Genomic DNA, 17,886 nt, shown 5'->3' with positions numbered 1-17,886 from the left:
ATGAAATGCTTGTCCTTTGTGTATTGAATTGAATTATACCTTCTATGAAAACCACCTACTGAAACAAGAATGTTTAAAAAGTAAGATATCATAAACTTGCTCTTCGGTTTACAATAGGCGGTCTCAAAAGCGGTCTGTCCAAGGGTGTTAAAACATTTGCTGTGTCACTGTACATGATATCTCCGTCGAACAGACCTAATAGTGTCGATGACATGGCTTAACCCTACAAGAACCGCGGAAAGTGTTGGGCCCACTTAGTCCAGGGAGTACACATCTTCGGCAATACTCGGTCACAAATACGGAGTAGTGGTTTCATACTAAGGTTCTCACGAACCAGGTGGGGTCTAGTTGTGCACAGTGAAACACCAGACTTGCACTAGGAGCGGCCGAGACTGTCCATGGTGATTCCATGCGGAGTGCTTAGTATTCGTAAAGCTCGCTTAGCAAGTGAGCTGACGCCTCGTCAGCATCATTCGGGGGGTTTAATGATAAGGAGATATCAAAAAGTTCTCCTCGTACATGGGACTGTTTCAAAGGTTCGGACACTAGTCGGTCCACAGTATCTAAAGCTTTTGGAAACAGGGTCTCCAATAGCTCACAAGCAGCAATAGGATCAGGTCACTCCACGGTTCTGAGCTATGTGTCTGGTTTTGGTCTAATGCATTAGATAGCAGGAAAAAGATTGTAGCACCTGTATGTGGAGGAAACTAGATCGGGTCAAAGATATTGATTGATTGATTAACCTTTAGTTAAGCATTCTAGGAAACTACTAGACCACCCACTAGCCTTAAGATAAGACATATAATGGTACGTACGAAGTAAGCAGGATAAAGTTAAGTAGAAATTGCCTCATTACGTACTCAATGCCCTGCTCACTCTCACGACATGGAAAATCTAATATAAACAAAACGAACTTTAAAGGCCCAAGTTCTTAAAGCAGAGCTCCATTCAGTGATACGTAACAGATCTCATGGGTCCCTGGATGCTACAGTTAGGGCCATAACTAAACCTTGATTACAGTAAACTTCGAAATCTCCAAGAATCTGCCAGGTTGGATCCCTGTGAACGCTCCACCCCTGCCCCACCACCGCGCCACGTGGCAAACAAGTAAGAAGTGGGGATAATGAGGCGAATATCCCGAGGTTTGAATTTCTCTTCCGCTTCTGTTGTATGTTTTTCCTTGATCGAAGTGGTAGTAAAAAAAATATTTAATACTAAAAACGGGATAGGATAAGCAGGCGGTCACTTGAAGCACACTATGCGAATTCGGAACTGATATTGGCAGATTCTCAAGGTAATAAGGTACCACTTGATCCTGCCATTGGTATTTGCATTACCCGGGCTCCCATGGTCGGCGAGCTGTTTGTCGTCGAGCTTGAAGACAGTCGGAAAACTCAAGAAGTGTCATATTATATGTATGGTCAATCCCTGGGATGAGGATAAAACGCACAATCTATTCTAACCATTGCTACACTGGCACAAATGGAGACGGATGAGATATTTTGGCCCGCACGGGGCACCTGCGGTCTGAACACTGGCGATGTAGGCCTCGTTGACGGAGGGCTACAGCGCCGTGAGGGCTGCAGGCGGGCCCGTGGCACTCCGTATATTCTAGGAGGAAAAATAGCTATGCGGGAGCATACGTGGAATATACATGAGGGGGTTCCGCGGTGGGCGGGAAGAAACCGTCGCGGAGAGAGCCCGGCTCTCCCTCGAAACGGCGATGTTCTTTTCGAGGGAGGGGAAGGCCAGGCGATATTTGTGTGCGATGTCCAGCACGGGATATCGTGGGCCCGACGCAAGGGGCTCTCACGCAACAGTCCCAAATAGAACCTATCAACTAACCAGAAACACCAAAGCGCGTATTCAATCACCATGGCCCAATCTTCCGAACATAGGAGTTCCCTTATATGCTTTTCGTCGGATTGGGACAAGGTCTCGAATACTGTTATATCGATGGAAGTCTTCAAGAGAAGCGCCCAAATTGGAAAGTAAAGCATAGCTACAGTACAAGTTATTACTACTCTCCCAACTGAAACTATAGAACAAAGTGAAGAATCGAATCACAATCTATAAATCAGCATAAATCTATCAGAACACCCATACAGTCAATTGCATTGCTGTCCACGTCTCCGTCTAATGTGCCCTCAATACATATAATGTTCAAAAAGGAAATAAAACCAGACATTGAAAAGCATAACTAATAGAAAGCCAAAAATTCCATGCACCTGCAAAGTAGTGAAGGGTATGCTTGGTATATCCCGAGAGTTGCACTTGTTCTTCATATTTCCTCAATCCGCGGAACAATCAGAATCATATCGGGCAGCGTTGGATGCGAACGCGAATCAGGAAGTCATCGATGTCTTCGTGGCACCCACAGGAACCTATCCAGAGGTCATTTTTAATGTCTACCACAACGGAAATATAGTTACCCATTACAATCCGGTGGGGCAGGCGGACACCGGTGACGTAAACTCGGGCTCGGCAGGACAGTTCGCTATGATTCCGCTTCCAGATGGCGCCCAGACGATTACAATTTATTGGCGTGTGGAGCAAGATTCGTAACTAGTGACTCCGTGTTCGGCAAGTGCGGGTCAACATGCCAATATACACCGACGAGCAACAGTAAAGGCAGAAGGGGACCACTAAGACTCGTTTCTTAGAGATTTAGAAAGAAGGTGGGGGTGGAAGAGTTAAGGAAAGACGTTTCAGCTCTCTCGGCGCGTGTGGCCACCAAGATTCCTGTCACTGGAAAGTAATAGACTTGATCCACAGGAGATAATTAGCAATACTCAATGCTGGGTTAATACGCATCCTCTCTTACCCTCCTTGTGTGGGAGTTCGCTTCTCCATGATGATGGAAACCTTGGTCCAAGGAAGTCGTAGGTGTCACAGGACGACCCCCACCTTCTCTGGTAGGGGGTTATCCCACAGCCAAAATGCAATTAACAGCCATAATGCAAAATAAATTTCTTTAATTTCTGGCTCGTTTCTTAGACGTACAAGGTTCAGGATCCATAAAATAAATCCCATCAGTAGCTTCACTAGCCAATGATGTATCGTCATCCCCATTTTCAAGCGTTTCCTCCAATTCTTTAGCTGCTAAATCAGCCGCCATTTTCATTGCGTCCCTTCGCCAAGCACGAAGCTTCGACTCATCTTCTTTCTCACGCCTACGCTGTACTAGCCTATTGCCTAAATTGATAAAATGGGGCGCCTTGTAGCTTCCTTTACCCATCTTTTGCTTGCTGGCTTTTTCCCAGGCGTTTTATAGCTAAGGGCACGCATAAGGCTCATCTCCGCGAGTTCTGTTATATAGAGACGATTCTCCAGCATCCATTGCGCGCCGTATATGCTTCCGAATTTTCCGTAAATCAATAGGTGGTGGTCCTCCAACAAGAAACCAATAAGCAAATCCACACTACTCGCCTAAGAAACCCAGATCGATCTCTGGTTCGCGCGACCGGAACAACATCTCCACTGTCGGATCGGTGATCAACTCGAACCCGTTCTCATAGTTCTTAGGCCGGCCACCCGACTGCAGCTTCCAATCATACTTCATAATCAAATGGAGCAGCAGAATTTTGGATTCGTTGGCAGCGAAGAATCGACCAGGACAAGCGTGCTTGCCAAGACCAAAAGCAAAGTGCTCAGGCGTTGTCGTGACAAGCTGGTGCCGGTGTTCACTGCCTGGTTCCTGGCGCATGTTGTAGAAGCGGTACCCATCGTAGGTACTGGCATTATCATAGATGATGCCATCTTCCATCATTGTGTGCACACTCACGGCAATCGTTGCACCCTTTGGGATTATAGTACCGTCAGAAAAGGTAATCTGCTGGGTGGCGTAGCGGTTCAAGCCAGCTGTGTCCAGTGTTAGCTATCACTCTCTTGATTCAGTAACAGTAACCCTTGGACGATCACATACTCAGACCCAATGGGTGCATCCGCTGTGACTCCTTCATCACACTGTCCATCAATTTCAACTTCAACAAGCTCGTCTTATTCAAAACCCCATCCTCAGCAGCAACAGCACAAATCTCATCACGCAGCGGCTGGATATACTCCGGATACGCCGCCAGGTCGTACATAATATTGGTAAGCAGGTTCGACGTGGTATGAATAGCCGCCAGCGACAACCCAACCTGAGCACGGGAGATATTAAAATTGGTAAAATTGTTTGCTTCAGCAGTCTCCTTGAACCAGTCCAGAGCATCGCGGATGCGGGGCGGGTCATCTTCAGGAAGCTTGCCTGCACGAATCAAATCACGTCTTTCTAGTTCATTAGCGATGATCGATCGAGCGCTCTCCATGTGCTTGCGCAATTTTTGGGTTGTGGGCATGAACCAGTGGACTAGCGGACGTAGAACGGAGGGCCACCCTCGCAGCTCTCGCCTGGCTTCGAAGGCGTCGATGACATAGTTGACTGAGACATCCACCCACTCGTCGTTGTGGCTGATTTCCTCTCCGAGGAAGATCAAGGACGAGATCCGGGCTATCATGTACGGGGTCTTTTGGAAGAAGTTATAGGGTTTCCACTCTGTAAAGCGAACACGAGTTAATAGAGGCTCGTGCTGTAATGCTGTAAGGGATGGTAGCATACCATTCGATGGAGGAAATGCGTCTTTCACTGTCGCGCCAGTCTCCTTTGAGAGCGGGATTGAGAGGGACCCTATTCAGTATATGTTAGCTTTGACGGTCTCCTGGAAATCCCAAGTATTGCATACCGAGTGCTTGGGTCAACTGGGTGCGCGCGACGCCGGCGGTGATGTTGAAAGATCCCAAATTATGAAACGGCTCAAAGCCAGCAATACGGTTGCTGAAAAAGGTCTGGTGATGTCAGTGAACATGATCCGGGTCATTTCAAGTGTAACAACCTACCTTCTTGATGGCGTCTTCGAAACTCAAGTGTGGGTGGTTCTTGATCTCGTTCATATACTTAGGGTGTACGAGGATGACTGGTTGGTTCGCTCCCATAATTTGGAAGACATTGGCTCCCTATTATTGTGAGCCTGTTGAAGAGCAACTATCATCCCCCGGTATGTTTGTTTCTCACCTTCGCGAATCCCTCGGCGATCAAAGCACGCGCCGACTGTGTGAAGCGCGACCTGGCTTCTTTGTTGGTGATTTCCCACCGGTTTTTCCCAACCAGAGGCACACGACGAAAGGGGATCTCGTCCGCTAGATCACCCCATACACTTGTGATGAACACCACCACAAGGGCAATGCAGACGCCCTGTACCACATAGGGGCTGTTGAGTAATTCGTTGAGAACACCCATAGTTAGGCCGAGAAGTAACAAAAAAAAAAAAGGCTTGGGCTACTACAGCTGATCATACCCTGAAGGTCGACCTATTTATAATAGTCCCGGGCCATGGGCCAGTCAGAAGTATTCTATTGCATTTCTTACTTGCTCGACTGATGAAGAACCGGCACAAGGCTGCACTGCACACCAGCCATCGGACCATCGGATGCTAAAACAGCCGAATCAGAGCCACCCGTCTGGGGAGTGAACTCACCAATTCACTTAGCCGGGACGTCAAAGCTCCGACAAATTGTGTGCACTGACGACGTAAGAATACGAAAACGAGAAATTATAGCGATCGTTTCCTAAAGGGGCAATTCGAGGACAGACTGCTCTGGGGATTCACTCGCAGCTTGCAGCCACCGTCAAAGCTATTAGCGTGCCAATGGCAGTAGAAGCGACCAGGACAGTGCATACCCCAGTTGGCAGGCCATATCTGACGTAGAATTTTGGTTACGAGATTGTTGTACAAGAGCCTCGACTCCACAAATGGCCGCCACAAACTACTGTATAGTTTGAAGAGAATGAACCCGACAGAAATAAGGATATACTTGTGCTTATAACTTGCGAAGGTTAGATTTGCCACTTTTTTATCGGACGATTAGGGCAAAGATCCATGGATGGCATGCGCCAAGACCCCGCATTCAGCATGTTTCCTCACTTTCCCCGCGACACCTCATCTTCCCTTTCTGACTTCTTTTTATCTTCAAGATGGGTGGTGTCATCAAGTAGCGGGAAAACTGCCTTCCCTAATTTCGCAAAATACGCGAGTAAGAATTAGGCGGAGAATTTGTTGCTGAACTTGGAAACTCGCGGCCGGGTGACAGTGACGGCTCGTCATACATGCGTAGGGTCTCTTCATCCGAATACTGCCCCAAATTATCCAAAACTTGTTTAGGATCTAGTGGCCAGATAGCAGTAGATTTAAACGAGGTTTGGATAGTTTTGGACCTTAGGGCGCGGTGTCGGACGGCATCAATTTCGTGTAAAAAATCGCGTTTTCGTTGCTTCCACCCCACGCCACAACCTCAGTATTCGCCATTTTAAAATGATGCTTTAAGCTTAAAAGTCCCAGCATCAAGTAGTTGACATAGATGAGTCGTGTGAGTTACGAAATACTAAGGAATAATCATGTTTTCCTTACAAAAATCGAGAAATTCGATAGTTGTATTAGATGCATGATTATCCATTAGCAAAAGCCTCGGTCGCCCACGTCGTACGCGGTTTTTTGTAGCTTCATGAAACGTGCAGAGCCATCGGTAAGCAGTATCACTATCTGTGCAGCCACTAGACGTTAAATGGATGATTTTGTACGCCGAAGAAGAGATTGACATATTGCTATACCAGTCATGTGGACGCTGCCTTTGACTAGAAATCATGGAAACATCACCCAGCCTTCAGCGGCAATACACTCAATGCCAGTAATAGTTTTACCTCGATCTCCAGTAGCAATGCTAGCAGTTTGACGCGTAGAGACAAACGTATTGGTTGAGTCCTTCGCGATTTTGGAAGCCGGTTTCATCCCAATTATAGAACTCATGAGGTACAAAATCATGCTCACGGTAGAGATACTCAAGCCTATCGTACCAATGGCTAATAACTCCAGGAACCTCAGCTTGAATTCGTAAGATTCCTTTGGGTTTTGGGTAATAAGCTTGGTGTGTGGAGGTAGACGCCGTATAAGTTGATACCTATACATTGGGCCGACAACTCTCTCCGACCCTGCCATTTCAATAGGCGATTTGCGGCAATTTCAATGTCTTTTGCCTTTGGAGGTGTATAGCAAACATTTAGCAATTCGATCCAGCTAATTAATGCATTTTCCTGATTCGAATTCAATGCATTGTTGGTGGTAGGGCGATCGGAGAGAGATGTCTGTCCGTTTTTGCGACCGCGAAGCTTCGAATAAGACACGCGATAATGGTCCGCAGCCTTACGTAGGGATGTAAATTCTCGTGTAGTGTAAGCGTGTAATGCCTTAGCTAGCAGATGCTCTTCATCACGAGGTTTTTTAGGCATTTTTGGTGGGTATGAATACGCGTAAAGCTGAAAAAGTAGAGAATTTGCATTATGGCTGAGAATTGCATTATGGCTGAGGGACAGCCTCGGGTAGGCGGTCTTGTGACACGGCTACATAGGTATGGGCAGGAAGTTGAGTATCCGCAGCTTTCGGGAGGGCGAAGCATACTGGCTTTGGCTCCAAAGCCATTTAAGAGGGCAAGTATCCCCTTTAAAGTTTCAATGCTCCACCACGAGGCGAATAACGCCTTTATGCAATGCCGGGGAATTTGGCTATCCAAGTGCGATCAGCTGGCGCCAATGAGACGGGAAAATAGATTCCTGGCACACGCGGAGCGACATTGAACAAGAGACCTCCATAGATACTGTCGCGGCCTCCATCGACACCCATCTTCTCTTGTGTCTTTTCCTCTTCCTAGAGCTCCCGAGGCTCCCCGAGATCCATCATCCAGCCCCACGTGAAAGAGTAAAATCGGACAAATAAATGGCAAAATTGTCCCTGTCCATGCCACAAAATGCACATAGGGAGTCGAACGTCATCCTTTTCGGCCTTTTTTTCCACCATGCTGGTTTATACGGCACCTGGTCTGAGATATTCATTAACAGAGTATTTAAGTCCGTAGAAAATACAGACGAGGATACTGTATAGATCCCATTCTTCCGCTCCTCAGTAGTCGCAGTGTAAACGATTTGTTTTCAGAAGTAAGCCTCCTTGCTCCTTGAAATTACCTTAACACTGACGGTATAAGTTAGTGCAACTCCTTTATCTACTCCTGATCCCAGCTTTAGCGGCTGCAAAAACGCATGGCCACCCCAAGTGGCTCGATTATCCTGGCCAGTGCGACAATCCAAATGACACGACTGCGTGTACTGTACAGGATGTCGCCGAGAAGCTAAGGTCACAATGTTCTGCTATGGTAGGTCAACTATACCCTACCAGCACTGAGCAAACACCGTCTGGATTCTCGTCATCAAAGTCCTATTTGTCTGTCGATGTGTCTATGGTGACACGAAGGACTTCACATACGCCGATGGAACTTTCACTGCATCTGCTACTGTTGGGGATGATTGTAACAACTAGGCTTGTGTGATGAATTGTGAGATAATATTTTACCACTAAGGACAGGCTGATTCAGCGTCCGTCCTATCCGCCCCCATATGTTGTGGTATGGCAAATCGGGTCAATCCGGAACGCCCGTGTCGTAACATGCCAATGTTAACCGCTGAGGCTATGAGACGCTCTCAACAGCGGCCTTCTGGATAGTTCTCCATTTAATAATGTCAATTGGTTTCCACAGTACTAGTGCGCAAGGATATCCCAGCTAGGTCTCGCCAAAACCCGCCCCAAACCCCAATCCACGGGTTGGGTTGGGTCTTATCTGCTAACGGCTATTGAGTCGAAACCGTATCGTGATTGCCATGGAAGGAAAGTTTTGTGTTCAACAGACACTTCGACACTGCCCGCGCTATCAATTAGTGTGAAGATGCGGAGGCTCCAGATCATCCCACGGGGTTCGATGTAGCTCCCCTGGGAATACACTACGCTGCACATCGGCACATCAACATGTCAACACACCAACTCTCACCAACTCTCAACAACTCTCATCGACACTCACCAACACTCACCAACACTCACCAACACTCACCAACACTCACCAACACTCACCAGCATCACAACAAACATCCCGTCAAAACAAGCATCCTAACACAACAGTCTCGTCTCCGTTTGCTCTACGCCAGAATGGGAGTGCCAACTCCGTTACGGCGAAGGAACTATCGGACCGCAAACTATCAATGCAGAGCAATTGGGAATACGCCCTTCGGTAACAAGGACACTTCAGTTGTAATTTATAATTTTGGGCATTAAATTTGGGATGATCTGTCTAGGGCTCATTCTATCTATCCGATACTGATCCTTGGGAATACAAAGCAGACGGGGAAGATGTTGGGCAGGTCTTTGCTTCTTCGAATACTCTTGAATACTCGAATACTGGTCCCCAGCACCACGGAGAGGGAGCACATTTTTACAGTCACAGGGGTCATTGACTGTGAGAGAGCGCAAATCTTACATCGCTGGGCTCGTGGCAGCAACAGCCGTGGTCACGGAAGGTCTGGAGTACTTGGTTTCGCAGAGCCCATCCTGCGAGGCACACTTGTTGACGCAGAGCCCATCCTGCGAGGCACACTTGTTGACGCAGAGCCCATCCTGCGGAGACTCTTGTTGTCGCAGATGTCCCTGCGGAGACTCTTGGTGTCGCAGATGTCCCTGCGAGGCGCTTTGTTGACGCAGGACCTAGGCTGCGGAGAACTTGGTAATGCAGCGGTCTCCTGCAGAGAACTTGTTAACGCAGCGGTCTCCTGCGAGGATTATTGTTGACGCAGACCTATCCTGCGGGGTAGTCTTGTTGACGCAGCACCCCCCTGCGAGGATTATTGTTGACGCAGACCTATCCTGCGGGGTAGTCTTGTTGACGCAGCACCCCCTGCGAGGATTATTGTTCACGCAGACCTATCCTGCGAAGCACCTTTTTACGCTCGCGGGGCTCATGGCAGCGAGGGAGCACATTTTTACAGTCACAGGGCTCATTGGCTGTGAGGGAGCACATTTTTACAGTCACAGGGCTCATTGGCTGTGAGGGAGCACATTTTTACATACACAGGGCTCATTGGCTGTGAGGGAGCGCAAATCTTACATCGCTGGGCTCGTGGCAGCAACAGCCGTGGTCACGGAAGGTCTGGAGTTCTTGGTTTCGCAGAGCCCATCCTGCGAGGCACACTTGTTGACGCAGAGCCCATCCTGCGAAGCACACTTGTTGACGCAGAGCCCATCCTGCGAAGCACACTTGTTCACGCAGAGCCCATCCTGCGAAGCACACTTGTTCACGCAGAGCCCATCCTGCGAGGCACACTTGTTGACGCAGAGCCCATCCTGCGAGGCACACTTGTTGACGCAGAGCCCATCCTGCGAGGCACACTTGTTGACGCAGAGCCCATCCTGCGAGGCACACTTGTTGACGCAGAGCCCATCCTGCGGAGACTCTTGTTGTCGCAGATGTCCCTGCGGAGACTCTTGGTGTCGCAGATGTCCCTGCGGAGACTCTTGGTGTCGCAGATGTCCCTGCGAGGCGCTTTGTTGACGCAGGACCTAGGCTGCGGAGAACTTGGTAATGCAGCGGTCTCCTGCAGAGAACTTGTTAACGCAGCGGTCTCCTGCGAGGATTATTGTTGACGCAGACCTATCCTGCGGGGTAGTCTTGTTGACGCAGCACCCCCCTGCGAGGATTATTGTTGACGCAGACCTATCCTGCGGGGTAGTCTTGTTGACGCAGCACCCCCTGCGAGGATTATTGTTCATGCAGACCTATCCTGCGAGGTAGTCTTGTTTTCGCAGCACCTCCCTGCGAGGATTATTGTTGACGCAGACCTATCCTGCGGGGTAGTCTTGTTTTCGCAGCACCCCCCTGCGAGGATTGTTGTTCACGCAGACCTATCCTGCGGGGTAGTCTTGTTTTCGCAGCACCCCCTGCGAGGATTGTTGTTCACGCAGACCTATCCTGCGGGGTAGTCTTGTTTTCGCAGCACCCCCCTGCGAGGATTATTGTTCACGCAGACCTATCCTGCGGGGTAGTCTTGTTTTCGCAGCACCCCCCTGCGAGGATTATTGTTCACGCAGACCTATCCTGCGAGGTAGTCTTGTTTTCGCAGCACCCCCTGCGAGGATTGTTGTTGACGCAGACCTATCCTGCGGGGTAGTCTTGTTTTCGCAGCACCCCCCTGCGAGGATTGTTGTTGACGCAGACCTATCCTGCGGGGTAGTCTTGTTTTCGCAGCACCCCCTGCGAGGATTGTTGTTCACGCAGACCTATCCTGCGAAGCACCTTTTTACGCTCGCGGGGCTCATGGCAGCGAGGGAGCACAGTCTTACATCGCTGGGCTCGTGGCAGCGACAGCCGTGGTCACGGAAACTCTCGAGCCCGCAGGCAAGAGTCCCTGGGACACTACGATGCATCAAAGTGTGAGGATCAAAGTGTGAGGACCGAAGTCCTGAGTTTTTTGGGCTGGGAATCCGGCCCCTTTTATAATTTTTCGGTCAAGTCTCTACCATGGAACCATTGCGCCGAGGGTAGAGAGATCACTATCCTTTGGTTGGCGTTGAAGCAAGTCGAACGACGTTGAAACGGTGTCTGGACACCTTGTGGCCCGCAGATTCACGTTTCGACCTGGGATCATTTCTCTCAAATCTTGCGTTGAGTATGGTGAACCGCTTTCATCAACTGTTGAAAGAAAGCAACGCCGCAAAAATGTGATTCCTACATATTGTTGAGTTTGCAAATTAAATCGCTCAAGCGGTGGCACCCTACATCTGCCCGTTTAGCCACGGTCACCGTCTCTTTCATGAGGGTTGATGTGCTTCAACAGATGCCAAAATAATAGGTTGGAAAATTTCTGGTTGACAGAAACGCTGGACTGTACCTGCGGTTGGCCGGAGGATCCTTTGGTCTCGCTCGAATCAATTCTGCTCATCCTTGGCCCCGCCCCGCTGAATGTTGTTTCTTCCCTGTCTACTCGTAGCCAGCTAATGTTGCTTTTACTAGAATCTCTACTCCCTTACCGCACAGATATTGACATACTCTCAAGCTCAGGATGAGGATTGTCCTTCTTTGGGAGGGCATAAACAAAATCCCAGAGCTTATTGGAAAGTTTCCATAGGAAACCGAGCCTGGGACAACCATGTGAAATGTGCAACCAGGCCCACGAGCTAGGTTCGCGTGATCGCCACCCCCTCGCAAGATTGCAACGCTACTATCACATTGATGAGACTCTGGATACAAATAGCGCCCGACGGACCAATCAAACACAATGCGCGAATTTAGACAGACGCAGGTACGGTTCTGCGATGCAGATCCCAGCGACGACCCACGGGACACTAGTTCAAGGAGGTTCTATTTATGGCCCGGAGAAGAAGTGAAGGATTTGCAAAGGTCCAGACCGATCCACAAGCCCAAACTTGACGGCCGTCATTGTCCGATGGAAAAGGACTTTGTTGCGTAGAAGGTACGGTCCAGGCAGGTGAGGTATTTGGAATATGACGCGGAATTCTGGCAACAGAATGGTAGGCTAAATCCCGATCCGTGGTTATGCTTTCCTGGTTCCTGTCACAGGAGAGTAATTCTCCTGTCAAGTGGCAAGCTGTTTGTCTACCTGGTCTGTAGAACGTTCTAGAAGTTATATCTCCTGTCCTGCGTAAAGCTTCCCCGTAGAAATTGTACTCTCTTTGAATCCGACACAACCCCATCATCAGCCCCATTCAATCGCCAGTCCGATATCTCTAGCAGATAGCTTGTAGAAACTATGCCAATCATGGACAGAATGAGCTTATGTAAAAATATCTCCGGGTTTTGCACTAAAACCAGAAACCGATTGGCTTCCGAAAATGGGTTGAGGTTGTGGGCCGGCCCTGCTGCGGCCCCTAAACTTTATTTCAACCACCCTCCGCATCTTGATTATGACTGTAGCGAGAGAATCTTTCTAGTACAGTGTTGGTCTTTTCCAATTTCCTATATATGGGCAGACCGAGACTTTGTCGGTTCTGCCCTAGTTCTGTTTTATTTTGGGCTGTAGGAGGCTTGATCATGAGCAACTAGAAAGCAAGTGGAGCAGAAGCCTGGGCCTGAATCCTTCATGACGACCGCATTCTCTCACCGAACAGGCGATTCCATGGGTCGTCCAAACTAAGCGGTCGAATGATTTGCGGTGCCGCTAATGATCGACAGCTGCGCTCGTGATTCCACGGTCTCCGTCAAACTAATTTCCTCCTGACTTGGGTGTAGGTCAAAACAAATCGTACGCTTCACCCCAAAGATTACCCTGCTTTCGACCATCGATCCTACCAAATCCAAGCAGACGTATTACCCTGAGCCAACAAGAATGCCGTATTTCCATTTTCCCAGAGCCCCCTTGCTACCATGTCCTGTCTCCCTACGGGAACACTCATAGTATCGTAAATCCTTTTACGCTGTCCGCAGTACTTCCCGGGCCACATAACACTTCGATGAAATCCTCCTGGTTTTGCATGACAAGGATGAAAATGTGTAGGCGGGCCTGTTCCAAGGGCACCACAATCGTGCTCGAGTCCTTTGATGTTGGGACATCCTCTATACTATTGTCATTCCAAAGAAGGGCGATTGCTACTTCCTCTACGGATACATGGAATGATATACAACTACGCTTATATTCCTCATGCTGAGGCTTCATTGCTGGTCACAGCCTTTGATGTAGGAACATGCACCAGGACTTATTTATCAAGATAGTTGGCCACTGTTCTTTGGACATCGCTATGTAGCGATCCAGCTGATAAAATGCTGCTGAAGTGCACGCTCTGTTCGCCGGTATCTTAGCTTCCTAGCAGCACAGACACGATGCACATAGTCCCACCTCCAGGATGACGACCGTGTTCTTTTAGGCCGGTACGGAAGCGGTGCTGCCGTCAAGCGGTCTGTGACAAAGGGTCATCATGTATTTCAATACCCAATCTTTCATGGTCTAGAACATGGCAACCCTTGCTCTCGTTCTAGCTGCGACTGTCGAGAAAATATGAAGCATCGATTTTTGCTATCAAGCAAAGACCACGAGACTGGAAAGAGGGAACAGCAAGGCCGTAAATACAAGAAGCCGGGGAAGCCAGTACGCAAGGCACTGCAGTCCGGTTGGAACGCATACGTTGAGGTATAAGAGAGAGAAGAAGAGAAACAAACTACCAAGGCTCCTAGATGGGTAATTTCCCACGATATAAATACTTGCCCTTTTCGCCTGTATCTTCAGCGTTGCAAAGCACTGGTACCTTGAGCCACTGCGAGAACCACCAACAATCGCAATCTGTGCTCTCTGCTGATGAAGGTAATCAAAAATGATATGGAGCCGGAGGCATCATGTCGCCTGCCCCTGAATGTCCCACCGAACACCCTCCCGGCCCTATACCAGGCACGATTTATCGATACTGACCCCTTCAGGTGTGCTCTCATCTAAAATCAATAGATTGGAAAAGCGTGCTCAAATTATGGTCAACTTTTGAGTCCCGGCCCATTTTAAGGACGTTGAAGGAGGACTGGCATTTTCCAAGGCAGTCTTGAAGACTTCTGACTGGCACTCGGAAGTACTATGCATGCTCGTCAGAAACTCAACAAGGATATTAAATCAAGTCCAAAACCCTCCGTAGTAGACAGCCTCCTAGTTAAACACCATCTCCATCAATAAAAGAAGGACCGCGTCTACTGTCCATTTTAACATGATTGGCTTTGAGCTCACAACCTTGCCTGAGGTACGTGCATTTCCCAATCTACGATCGTCCTAAGGCTACTAGACCACTTATTGCCACACTCATATCTCTTTCAGAAAACCTACCTCAATCAGCTTATCTGTTGGCAGCCGGAGGTTAGCCATTTTGTTCCTCGTGTTATCCCGGATCCACAAAAAGACGTGTAGCAAGGATTTTCGGACGAGCGCTGTGTCGGGCTTGATTTTCATCTGCTCCTTCCCCACAATATAGAGCACTTTGTGTGAATATGCCGCTTCCAGATGAGCGATTTCAGTACCGACGAAGGCGTGAGCGTCTCTGCTGCCCTCCGCCATCGAGCTGCCACGGGCCACAGAATCCTTTTCCCCGCCCTCTTCGCCTAAGGGCACGCTGGGGCTACTCGACATTAGATATTTCCGGACCTGGTCGACGATCACGCTCGCCAAGTCGGGTGTGATGATCTCGTCATTATATCCGTATCGAACAACCAGCCGGTAACAATTTGGAATGGCCAAACGCGACACGGTAAATCGATTCTCAGTGGCGACTGAAGGTTGCTCGAGGGGGCGGAGATGGAAGAACACAATCACTTCGGGCAAAGAGTTGAGCTTAAGCACAAACTGGCTGAACACGATCGGAGTCGTTTCGCCCGCTTTGTCGAAGAAGATCCCAAGACCGCGGTTGACGCTAACTGGAAGGTCGTCGTATCGCTTGGACAGGGACATTTGGCCATCTGGGCTGGATACGATGAAATGTGATGTGGGGAAGCGGTCCTCAGCTTCGGCGAACCACTGCTGTTCTTTGCCGTATCGCCACAAAAGAAACAGCATTGCAAGGATTGCAGCGAGCGTGATCGTGAACCAGGCACCTTGAGGCACCTTGGTCAGTGCCGACGAGAGATAAGTACCATCCAGGCAGACCACTGTGAGCCACGGGAGGAAGACAAGGTATGGGGTGATCCGCCAGACGAACATTGCAGCCAGAGACACCATGCAGGTGTCGAAAAAAGTCACGAACATGACGCATACGCCGTACGCATTACCCAAGGATGTTGTCTGCGGGATATAGAATAAGTTTCTGCGAAATAATGGAACAGAGAAAGGAAGATACCACGACTTACGTTGTTATAAATCGATGCGATCAAGATAGTTCCAATCATCAGCAGCCAATTCGCGACGGGAATGAAGAGCTGCCCGTGGAATATCTGGGAAGTATGGATAACTTTGATCTGAGGGAAATAGGAGAGTTTCATCACTTGCGCAAGAAGCTGCCAGCATTATCAGAGTCGGACTTTCCGCAAATAAAAGGTTACAACTCTCTTACCTGGAAGGTGGCGGTAATGATGGCCTGCGATGCAACAATAGCAGCTAAAATGGCGATGATCAAGGCGGGATAGATGGTTCCAGGTGGGACCGAGTTGAAAAAGGGATTCGAATATGCTTCTGGGTGGACGCTGATGTACGCTGCCTGGCCGATGTATGCTAACAAAAGGCACGGAAACGTATAGCACAGCCAGCTGACCTGGATCGCTCTTCGGCTGAAGGCACCTAGGTCCGCAAAGAGGGCTTCCACACCCGTGAAGGCGAGCAAAGTACCACCTAGCATCCTCCATCCGTGTGTTTTGTTACGGATCAAGAATTCGAACGCGAGGCCAGGATTAAAAGCCTGGAAAACCCCGGCGTCATACTTGGCGAGGTTGTATATACCGGTCGCCGCATTGAACCCGAGCCAGATAATCACGATCGGTGAAAACGCGAAGGATAATTTCGTGATCCCCAACGGCTGAATAAAAAACAGCACGATAAGAATGGCATCAGTAACACCGATCACTGTGCCCTTGGATATGCTCGGCTGCACAACCTCAATGCCTTGAACGGCTCCAAGAACGGACTGGGCTGGAGTGAGCAGGCCATCAGCCAGCACCATAGTGACGGCCAGCACTCCGATCACTTTCAGCAGCCCTCGCGCGAACCGACTGGACTCCAGGCGCTGGCGCACCTTCTGACCCGCGCTCTCAAGGTCACCGGACAAGTACCGTTTCATCTGGACCAACGAGGCCTCCCTCGGATCACGGTGGGTGATATTCATCTGTGAGTCAGTCAGCTTTTGCGAGGGGAGAGATCGCGAGGAGCACTTGCATAGCGGCTGAGAAGGGAATAGGTACTGAAAGTGCCACCTTCGCCGTCGTTATCGGCACGAAGGATCACAAGCACATACTTGACAGTCACCATCATGAACAGACTCCAAATAATGATGGAGAGGGCGCCTATCAGGTCTTGTCGAGAGGGAGAGGACGAAAAGGTGGACGAGAAGACGTAGAGTGGACTGGTGCCAATATCGCCATAAATCACGCCCACGGATTGATATGCCAGCCATAACAGCATCTTGCCTTTGAATACCTGTTAATGGTGAGTAACATTCGCTCTCAACGGTTCCTCATGGGCGCGTTGCCTACCTGTCTCTGCTTGAAGTCGCCCGGGTTTCGCAAACCTGGGTCGTCGTCTGGCTGCTCGGCAGCCGAGATCCTGCTACTGATCCGCTCCGGTATTCTGGAGCGGGAACGGATATTGTAAATGCTCTCGTGGATTTCCTCTTGATAAGATCGGGCCATCGATTGCGAATTGGAGAAAGCCGGGCCCATAGATGATCCATCATCGCAGGACGGTGGTTGTCCCGGCTCATCTCCCGCGTACGCGGGATCTGCGATCCTGATGGTCGCCATACTGTCAGGAAACAGATAACCAATAGTCGGAGCGACGTTGAGATCGATGGCGGGATGAGATGGAAGCACGGTCAGGGTATCTTCCTGACTGGAGGCGCGTTAACGCTGCTTAAAACCAAAATCATAGTGAACTTGCTGGGGGCTTGATCAGAGCTTATCGCAGCGATCTTACTAGATGAATCAGGTAACGAATTGATTCTCCATTGTTTTGACCTCAGCCTATACGAGGCTACGAGGCTGGGGGTCTAAATGCCATGGAACAGCAACGCCACATGGCGAACTTGCACCAAAACGGTATAGTGTGGAACAGACAGCACTAGGCATGCGAGGTTATGAAGGCTTAGCAGAAAATAGGCTCCCGCGGCTGTCCTGCTGTGATAGGACCACATAAACCCCTCATACCTAGACTAGCGCTCTTCAGGAATCTGCAATCATTTTAGCGGTCAAAATAGCGACGGCCGCCCATTCGTTCACCGACAATACTTTGCTTTGATTGTACAGTGACGCAGCATATGTTTTAACACCCCTCTGAATTTTTAGATTCTGCCA

General features: G+C 49.3%; 3 protein-coding genes across 3 annotated transcripts; all 3 read right to left on the bottom strand.

Annotated features, from left to right (window-relative positions):
* Positions 1–2,659: 2,659 nt before the first annotated feature.
* N7446_010598 (cytochrome P450) lies at positions 2,660–5,278 on the bottom strand (the record flags this gene model as incomplete). Its single annotated transcript, XM_058519341.1, has 7 exons — positions 2,660–2,742; positions 3,439–3,861; positions 3,926–4,537; positions 4,601–4,669; positions 4,725–4,827; positions 4,879–4,995; positions 5,054–5,278. The coding sequence occupies 7 exons, from the start codon at positions 5,276–5,278 to the stop codon at positions 2,660–2,662; spliced, it is 1,632 nt and encodes a 543-aa protein (XP_058368179.1).
* A 9,420-nt stretch (positions 5,279–14,698) lies between these two features.
* Positions 14,699–16,703, bottom strand: N7446_010597 (uncharacterized protein; the record flags this gene model as incomplete). The annotated part of the gene is made up of 3 exons (XM_058519340.1): positions 14,699–15,670; positions 15,736–15,819; positions 15,939–16,703. The coding sequence occupies 3 exons, from the start codon at positions 16,701–16,703 to the stop codon at positions 14,699–14,701; spliced, it is 1,821 nt and encodes a 606-aa protein (XP_058368178.1).
* Positions 16,704–16,714: 11 nt separating this feature from the next.
* On the bottom strand, positions 16,715–17,337 carry N7446_010596 (uncharacterized protein; the record flags this gene model as incomplete). Its single annotated transcript, XM_058519339.1, has 2 exons — positions 16,715–17,014; positions 17,071–17,337. 2 exons carry the CDS (start codon positions 17,335–17,337, stop codon positions 16,715–16,717), a joined length of 567 nt encoding a protein of 188 aa, XP_058368177.1.
* Positions 17,338–17,886: the final 549 nt, after the last annotated feature.

The sequence above is a fragment of the Penicillium canescens genome (assembly GCF_028828765.1).
Source record: "Penicillium canescens strain IBT 15451 chromosome Unknown utg000007l_segment0_segment0, whole genome shotgun sequence".
NCBI classification, from domain to species: Eukaryota; Fungi; Ascomycota; class Eurotiomycetes; order Eurotiales; family Aspergillaceae; genus Penicillium; species Penicillium canescens.
The sequence above is the reverse complement of the archived record's forward strand: the minus strand, read 5'-3'. Positions and strand labels throughout refer to the sequence as shown.